Consider the following 8,925-nt stretch of genomic DNA (forward strand, 5'->3'; position numbering starts at 1 on the left):
TTGTTCTTATGAAGGTGGACTAGCTATATGTTGTACTGTGCTGTTTTCAGATAGCTATCGTACTGTGATTTTAAAATATATTTATGTGCATGATATGAAATTGGTAAACAACTGTTCAATATGAAATGTGAATTTGCATAATACTGGAATTATTAATTGTAAACTAATAAATCTGCTAAATGGGTCATGGAACTTTGCAAACGATTCTAGCAGTAAAAGCGGTTGTGATGAATAGCCCAATGCCATACAATTTTCTTCATCAAATCGTGTGTGACATAGTTGAATAAAGCAAACGATTTACGGAGGCAGAGCGTGTGTGATCGTTACACCTATCGCACACGAGGCTATACATAAAACTGTGTGAGATGTATATACGAATGGAAACATTCGTCTAGGATTCACTGTGTGGGATATCCAGACGAACGAAAACGTTTCTCTGGGATTCACTATGCGGAATATGCAGACGAACGGAAACGTTTCTCATGGATTGACTGTGTGGGTTGTGCCGACGAATGAAAACGTTTCTCTGGGAATCACTGTGTGGGATGGACCTATGAACGGAAACGATTGGGCCTGTATAATTGTATACGATGGCTAGCCCGACCGCACACGAGCTCATTTTGCGCAGCGTGTGTGATCGAAGGGCCTATCCCGATGGTTTTCGGGTCATGTGGGAAGGACCCCCCATGGCGACGGTTTGAAATGCCGTCGCGAAAAGGGGTTAAAACCATTTGTATAGCAGCTCGCTGTACCAGTGTACCTTATGGTGATGGCCACAACTAAGTCCTTTTACGAGGACATCTGTCTTGAGAAACCCACGACAGCAACACACATGTTATTGATGATATCTGACTTTTTATACGTCAATCAAATGGCTTTAGAGACGGCGAAATGTTTTTGTTTTATCCACTGGCCGACGCATAGCATGACCTTTTTTATAAGGATTTCTTCGTACAACTTTTCATAGGATTTCTCGTATCCACTCAAACTTTTTAAAAGAATATTTTATTTTTTTATGATGCAGTCGAACATATCAAAACCCTGTAAGATTGACATGAGCGTGACATTTCAACTCAATGTTTTTTTTCTCGTGTTTTTAGAATCTTGCGAATTAGAGAGACCCTAAAAACGGCAATCTTTAGGATCTTTAGAATTAAAGAGGCCTTAAGAACGGTAATCTTTTTAGAATCAAAGAGACCCTAAAATGAGTAATCTTTCCATAGGATTAAGGAGGCCTTAGAACCTTGCACACCATGAAATCGTGTGCCGCGCAATGCCCGGACCACCATGTCTGATTACCATAGCATCGTCGGCCTGACGAGGAAATCTCGTTTCGTCGGTGCTAGCCCCACCTGCAAGCGAGAGAGAGCAAGAATCTAGCCCGAGATATATTACCCAGAAAAGCTGACCGGATAAAAGGCGTAAAAAAAACCGTCCCGCACCTTATAAAGCTCACTGTCCGTCACTGGTTAGCTAGCTCACCCCGCCCCGCCGTCCCCAGCTCGTCGCTCCATAACGCCGAGCGAGCAATGGCCCCCGAGCGGCCGCGGCACAAGCTACGCCTCTTCCTCCTCGCCGCCCTCGCGTGCTCGCTGCGCGCAGGCGCCGCCGCGGCGAACACGTCCACGTCCACCCTGGCCATCCGGCACAAGCCGGCGTCGAAGCCGAGGCACGGCAGCACGAGGCAGCACCGGCCGGGTCCGCGGGGGAGCCACGCCGGCAGCGGCATGGCGTCGTGCAACATGTTCCAGGGCAGCTGGGTGTACGACGAGGCGATGCCCATGTACGACGCGGCGGGCTGCCCCTTCGTGGAGCCGGAGTTCGACTGCCAGAAGTACGGCCGCCCCGACAAGCTCTACCTCAAGTACCGGTGGCGCCCCGCCTCCTGCGAGCTCCCGAGGTATGTATGCACGCACGCACGCACGCGAGTCGGTACCGGCTGATCTCGTCGGAAACGAAGGTCGCTGACGAAATGGCGCATTGCTCATGCGTGGCCATGGCCGCCGCACCAGGTTCGACGGGCGGGACTTGCTGAGCAGATGGAAGGGGAAGAAGGTACTGTTCGTGGGGGACTCCATCAGCCTGAACCAATGGGAGTCGCTGGTGTGCATGCTGCACGCGGCCGCGCCGGCCTCCAGGACCAGCTACAGCAGGGGCAACCCCGTCTCCACCGTCACGTTCCAGGTCCGTGCCGTCCCGTGTATGTTCCAGCTAAGATTCGGTGTCAGTCATTAGCCATCCCTCCCTTCCATTGCATCAGCACCAGTACAGAAGAAAGTACTTCCTGTAGTGCACAACATTCTGGTTAGGTTCTACTAGTAGTAGTGATAACTTGTGAAAGCATGAATTGGCCAAACTGTTTCGTTGACACTAGTAATTCCTTGACGACGAGTCGTTGATAGATTATGCGCAGCTGCACCTGCACGCACTTTGGAAAAGGGACGTGCTTTGTGCTGGCCTTTTGGCGTCCCGGCCGCTGGCTTTGGGGCACCACCGGTGGAACTGGAACAGCGTGTTTGTCTCCTCCCCCGCGCCGCGCGAAGGGATACAAGTAGAAGTAGCTCCTCCAGCCGTCCAGCGTAGTGCCAAACCCACGAGCCGCTTCCTTCCCTTCTTGCTTGCACTTGCACATCACATGACTGCGCGGGGTCGGTGATGGTGGAAATCGTATCGTGAGGCGGGGGTGGGGGTGTGGGAACCAGACGCCATGGGCGACAGCGCAGAGGGGCACCGCACCATGTGTCCGCCATCTCTCCTGCCACTTCCTTCTTTGGTGTTTTGCTGATTGGTGGTATCATCCCGTGATCCACTGAACCAAACCAGGGTCAAACTCTTTGCTCCTCGAGATGGAAGGCAATCTTCTTTTTCTATACACTCCAGATTCCATTTGGGAGAGGCTTGGCACGTGAGAATTTCTTGGCTCCACCAGATCGGTACTTTTGGGTGTTAAATCTGACTTGTAGGCACACGTGATAGATCGATGGTCAAGAAACTCACGCATATTAGTACTCCTGTAGTAGGTTGTTTGCTGGTTGAAAGAAAAATGAAAGATACACTAGGACTACCCAACGTACTAGATCTTAGGCCAACTTCAGCGCACGACCCCAAACGGACATCCATTTTGGTCTGTTTTTGTCCGTTTGAGGCGGCAATGGGTCACCCATGTCTGTTTGGGGCCGTTGCCGTGCCGGTGCGTCCAAAGCACGGCCGCACACCAAATCATGTCTGAGATGAACGTGATTTAAAAAATCACAAAAACTAAAAAAAATGCTGACAAAACAAAAATAAACACAAACGTAAAAACATAAAAACATAATTAAACATCTCACGACCCCATAACAACCCGATTCCACAGTTCACATAGATTTAATTAACATAAAATAAACAAAACAAAAACGCCGCCCGCGCGCTCCTGTCGTGCCCGTCGTGGTTTCCTCACACATTGTTGTTGTCATCGTCGTCGCGAGTGAGGTCGATATAGGGCGGCGGCGTCCAGAGGTGGGCCGGCCCTTGGAAGGCGGGAGGCTCCTGGAAGGTGGCAGGCGCCTGCACCTCCTCCCTCCGTGGCGATGGCTCGCGCTCCGGAGATCGTGGCGGCGTGGGGCACCAGTTCACGGCCCCCACGGCGTCGGCCATGTCGTCGGCCGTGCACGACCAGCTTCACCGCTGGCCCACCAGATCCGGGTGAAACGCGGCGACGGGCTGCTCCTCTCTCCTCACCTCCTCCTTGACGTCCACCATCTTCAGCTCGGGGAAGGCGACGTCACAGGCGGCAGAGAGGGCCATCATGGTCTCCAGGCCCTCCCACTGGCGCTCATTGTGCGTGTTCATGGAGTCTTCCATGACACGTTGAAGGAGCCGGGCCTCCTCCTCCTCTGTCATGCGAGGAGGTGAGGGGGGGGGGCGACGGAGAGGGAGGCGACGGCATCGGCGTGATGCCGCGCACCCGCGTACGCCCGCGCGCGTGGGGAGGGCTCGGAGCACGCGTGCGGCGCTCACGTGGTCGCCACGGCCCCGGTGAGGTGCCGACAAAGAAGGACGCACGCCGGGTGTTGTGCTCGTCTCGCAACCAAGTGTCCTGGGGTCGACGGCGTACCTGGGGTCGTAGTAGAGGTCGTCTGGCAGGAGGCGGCGGTGGCAGTCGATCTCCTCGCGGCACGCACGTCCGCTCGTCGGGACCGGCGGGATCGGCACCCGGTCCGCGGACAAATGCCAGTTATTGGGAAGATGAACGTCGCTCCAAGAGAGCGGCGTCCTCTTCTCCCAATAACGGCGGCAAACATCCACGTGGATGTAGTGTCGGTCGCGCTCGTCGGCGGCCGTAGGGGCGATGATGAATGTGGGAGGCGCGGGGGCCCTCCGTGGGGGTGATCCGAGCTCGTCTTTGACGCCACGGCGGCGGCGGCCCGAGGACGAGCCAGCCTCGCGATCGTGCGCCCCCTTGTGGCCGGTGTTCCATCACCCCATGGCTTTCGGTGACCGACGGACTCGAGGAAAGGGAAGGAAGGGCTAGGGTTTGGGTGTTGGGTTGCGAGGAGGCCGCGCGACTGTAGTGGGAGCGTGGACTGCGACCAGTCCACGGCTTCCTATTTAAGAAGGACGCCTACCGCGCGCTTGGGTGGATGATAGGTGAGGCCGACCAAGCGTGCGTATTTATGTTAGGCGGTGGGAGGTAGGTGACCGCCTGCCACGCGGCCCCGATGCGGACGAGCGGCGCGTCCGTTTGCTGTCCGCCTGGACCCAAACCAGACGCATGTTTGCGTTTGAAATGAGTCGGACCGAACACCAAACAGACAAGATGGGGCTAGGGTGTCGCGCACTGAGCCATGAGATCCGTTTGTTTTGCCTCAAACGAACGAGGCCGGATAAGGTGAGGTCGCACGCTGAGGTTGGCCTTAGGTCACCGCATCAGGCAGGGACAGTCTCACGGGATTTACCGGTGAACATTTTGCTCCACTCCTACGTCCAAGGGTGGAACGTGCGGCTGTGCAGGTGTGGCCCTCGGGAAGAATCTGCAAGTCGGCACCCAACTAAAACCGGTTGGAATGGAAAGAAGGAACCCAATAAAACGTGGGTGGGATAGGAAACCCTTGTGATGACGCAGATCTTGACTTGTTCTACATCTCCACCATCATCATCATTGGCAATGTATTCTACACCTCCATCATTATAAGCATAGGCAAGTGGGACCGGACAGATTTCTGGGACTCCCATGGGGTGCGACCTAGGGAGATTGCGCCTTTGATTTACGATGTGTCCATTAGAAATAAGTGGAAAGTGGCTGAGGCCATGAATGAGGTGCATGGCTCTCCAAAATCAAGCCACCGGACAATTGGACTATTGAGCACATCTGCCAAACCGTCTTCCTTTTGGTCCAATTGGATGAGGTTTATCTCATTATGGTTATTACGGAGAATGAAATCACATGGAAGCATACAACTTGCGAACAATACTCTGCGGCTTTCGCTTATAAGGTGCGATTTCTTGTCCTAGCTACTTCGCGCACAAAGTTGAAGGTGCGGAAAGCTCCCCCCCTCCCCCTCCCTCTTCCCGAAGTTCAACTTGGTTGGCTATCTAAATCACACTAGAGGATCCTTCGACCACCACAAGAGGATCACACTAGAGGTACTCGGAGCACGATTTGGCGGTCCGAGCCGTCATAGCACATCACCCAAACCTCGTGCAAGTACACACAACAAGCCACTGTTCAACAACACCGGAAATAACCCGTCTTTCGTCATAGTTACAATGGGTTTTAGTTCTTGCCAAGTGTTGCATGGGTCGGCAACGTTTGAAGCAGAGATTCATTGGCCCATGTGCTTCACGAAAGATCACATACGCAGATCAACAACCACAAGCAGGCGGGTGCGAACATGAATTGTTTTCACCTGAGGGCTAACACCCGTAGAAGGATGACCTACATTCATACGATCAGCACAATTATGGGTGATCACCAGCATGATGAAGTGGAGAAAGTGGTGAGGGTGTCCGCGAGCTGTAGACTTCGACTAGGACGCCATGCAATTCACTGATCAAACCTCATGGGAATTCACGACCACATCCTTGAGTGAGATGTTTCGTGCGATATCTTATATGTCTTCTGAGAAAGCCTTGTGGTCTAATGGCTTCATGTGAATGTCCTTAAAGTGTGTTTGAATAGTGAAAGTATAGAATATTCTATTTTTAATGTGTTTTAAGGTTCGTGAATACTGTGGGTTGTAAGGCACAAAGTGAAAACAAAGAACATTAATTCATTTAAAAAGAAAAGATTGGAAAATTAAAAGGAGAAATGTTTGTGTCTTGAGGTTTGCGCATTATGCTTAAGCTCTGTTGTGAAATCTTCTAAATTATGAGGTAGAATTCGATGGGATGAAAGATAATATCCAATACTTTTGCTGTTTTCTGTACTCCCTTGACGGTTGATGAACAGATCGTAAACTTTTCGCGCAAAAATATATCCAACAGAAGTATTGTTGCCATCTATGTATCGCGAGTCGCCGTATTAGCACATCCAATGAACAACATTCAAAGTAATTCACACACTATGTACGGGTATAGATACTACTTGCAGCAGCTTAACAAAATATACTATATACTACCCCATTCGATGGAAAAGATGGTCCGGTGCATTGAAACACCTACTCCCTCCTTCCATCTATATAGGACCTAATGCGTTTTTTAAGACCGCCTTTGACTATTGACAAAATTAATAGTACATGACATACACAATGTGAAAATTATATCATCGAAAGCTCCTTTCACACACGAATTTAACCGTGTGCTTTGTGTAAGTTACATGTCATATATTATTGTTCTAGTATTTGGTCAAAGTTAGCCTCGAAAAATGCATTAGATCGGGAGTATTATGTTTGGTGCCGATTCTTGCCACTAGACGGCACTTAGCACTCCAGATGATGAGGACAACTCAATCAGTCGTTTCCTGGGCAATAATCTCACACCAGCTTGGCTAGCCTTTCCGGTCCTAGCCTTGTGGTTGCCCTCACTCCCTTGTGCGCAACTAGCGCCAACCCATAATTTCCGGCAAGAAAACGAATGACGCGGGGCCGGGGAATAACGAGCGACCGCTGACTATACAGCACACGCCCGATCGGCAATCGCGGCGCTTTGCAGTTCACTAACCTGCAAGGTCACGGGCAATTTGGAAAAGGAATCACTGATGTAGGAGTCCTAAACCAATGGTCCACGAGCTCGCGTCTGGTCCTATCCGGCAAACGCAGGCACAGCTCGCTACGGCGTCGATGACATCGCACCTGCCGTTTCATCGTTATTGAGAGCGACAGTGCGACGCACAGCGTAGCCGCGGACGCAGACAAGCGGAGATGCGTCGGCGTACCTGCCGGTTTTATGGCCGCGTCCGCCGTATCGGCGCCGACAGGCTTGGAAACTTGTGCATGTTGATGATCCCATGTGACCGTGCATGGAGGAGTAATTACGTGTACATTGTACGTCGAGGTGCACGGCGCGATCCATCAAAAGTTTGGTGCCGAACGCGCTGGCGGCTGACGTGCGCTTGCCGTCTCGTGCAGGACTACGGGCTGTCGGTGGCGTACTACCGGAGCACCTACCTGGTGGACATCGTCGACGAGTCCATCGGCCGGGTGCTGAAGCTCGACTCCATCTCCGGCGACGCGTGGCTCGGCGCCGACATGCTCGTCTTCAACACTTGGCACTGGTGGACCCACACCGGCAAGGACCAACCGTAAGACGCACTACACTTTCTTGCGCAAGCATATACTGGTAGTACATAAGATCATTCTTGTGTTTGTTGACGGCATTTGTATTTCCTCTTCCGTGAAACCAGATGGGACTATGTGCAAGACGGGGCTCACGTCATGAAAGACATGGACCGGCTCACGGCCTTCTCCAAGGGGATGTCCACATGGGCCAGATGGGTGGACTCGAACGTGGACACCTCCAAGACCAAGGTCTACTTCCAGGGCATCTCTCCGACACACTTCAAGTAAGCCCACACCCCTAGAGCCCAGCTCCCGCATAGAGTAGTACCACGTTTAAAAACACTGACCTGTTCAAAATTACGTACGTACTACTACACAGTGGAGCTCAGTGGGGGGAGAGCTCCAGCAGCTGCGCACACCAGACGCAGCCGATCGCGGGGTCGACGTACCCGGGCGGGCCGCTTCCGGCGCAGGGCGCGGTGCGGAACGCGTTGAACGGCATGTCGAAGCCGGTGTTCCTGCTGGACATCACGCTGCTGTCGCAGCTGAGGAGGGACGCGCACCCGTCGGCCTACAGCGGCGGCCACCCGGGCAACGACTGCAGCCACTGGTGCCTTGCCGGCCTACCCGACACCTGGAACCAGATCCTCTACGCCTCGCTCCTTGCATAGGGGCGCGCTTTTTGTCATGCTGCTCTTCTTTCATAGTAACGTTAATTCTTTTATTTACGGGTGAGTGTTTAAATTGGTGATTCAATTGGTGTTCAATACCAGGGTGGTCAATCAAACAGGAAATATGTTTCGGCTGTCCCCTCACAATTTCAAGTTGAAAGTCTTTTTTTTGAAACATCAAAACATTATTTCCCAAGTAATCGCAAGGTCATTTACAAGGGCATGAGAAATAAAATCGGGGAACGTAGAGTTCCAAAAACTAGAAGATCTATCGCTAAACGAAATCCTCACAAGATCGTTTGCAACTTCATTTGCTTCCCGCAGGAAATGGTACATGAAACATTTGCAAAGTCCAGTGCTAGCTCTTTGCATTCAAGACCAGTGGCTATGTCCGAGCCCACGTAATCATCAGCTTTTTGCGCCGCCTCCGCGGCAAACGTGCAATCTGTTTTTATAATGACTTTGTTGCACCCAATTCTCCCTGCTAGGTATAAACCGTTTCGTATCGCGGTAATCTCTGTCGAGTCAACACAACTTGAGTGTGGAAGGAACCAAGA

At 52.1% G+C, this 8,925-nt stretch overlaps 1 protein-coding gene across 1 annotated transcript; it reads left to right on the top strand.

Moving 5' to 3' along the window:
* Positions 1 to 1,457: 1,457 nt before the first annotated feature.
* Positions 1,458 to 8,507, top strand: LOC125544289 (protein trichome birefringence-like 38). Its single transcript, XM_048707913.2, has 5 exons — positions 1,458 to 1,900; positions 2,013 to 2,184; positions 7,548 to 7,720; positions 7,823 to 7,981; positions 8,077 to 8,507. Exons 1-5 carry the CDS (start codon positions 1,530 to 1,532, stop codon positions 8,366 to 8,368), a joined length of 1,167 nt encoding a protein of 388 aa, XP_048563870.1. The 5' UTR covers positions 1,458 to 1,529; the 3' UTR covers positions 8,369 to 8,507.
* Positions 8,508 to 8,925: the final 418 nt, after the last annotated feature.

This window comes from Triticum urartu, chromosome 3A (assembly GCF_056163025.1).
Source record: "Triticum urartu cultivar PI428250 chromosome 3A, HENAU_Tu73, whole genome shotgun sequence".
Taxonomy (NCBI): Eukaryota; Viridiplantae; Streptophyta; class Magnoliopsida; order Poales; family Poaceae; genus Triticum; species Triticum urartu.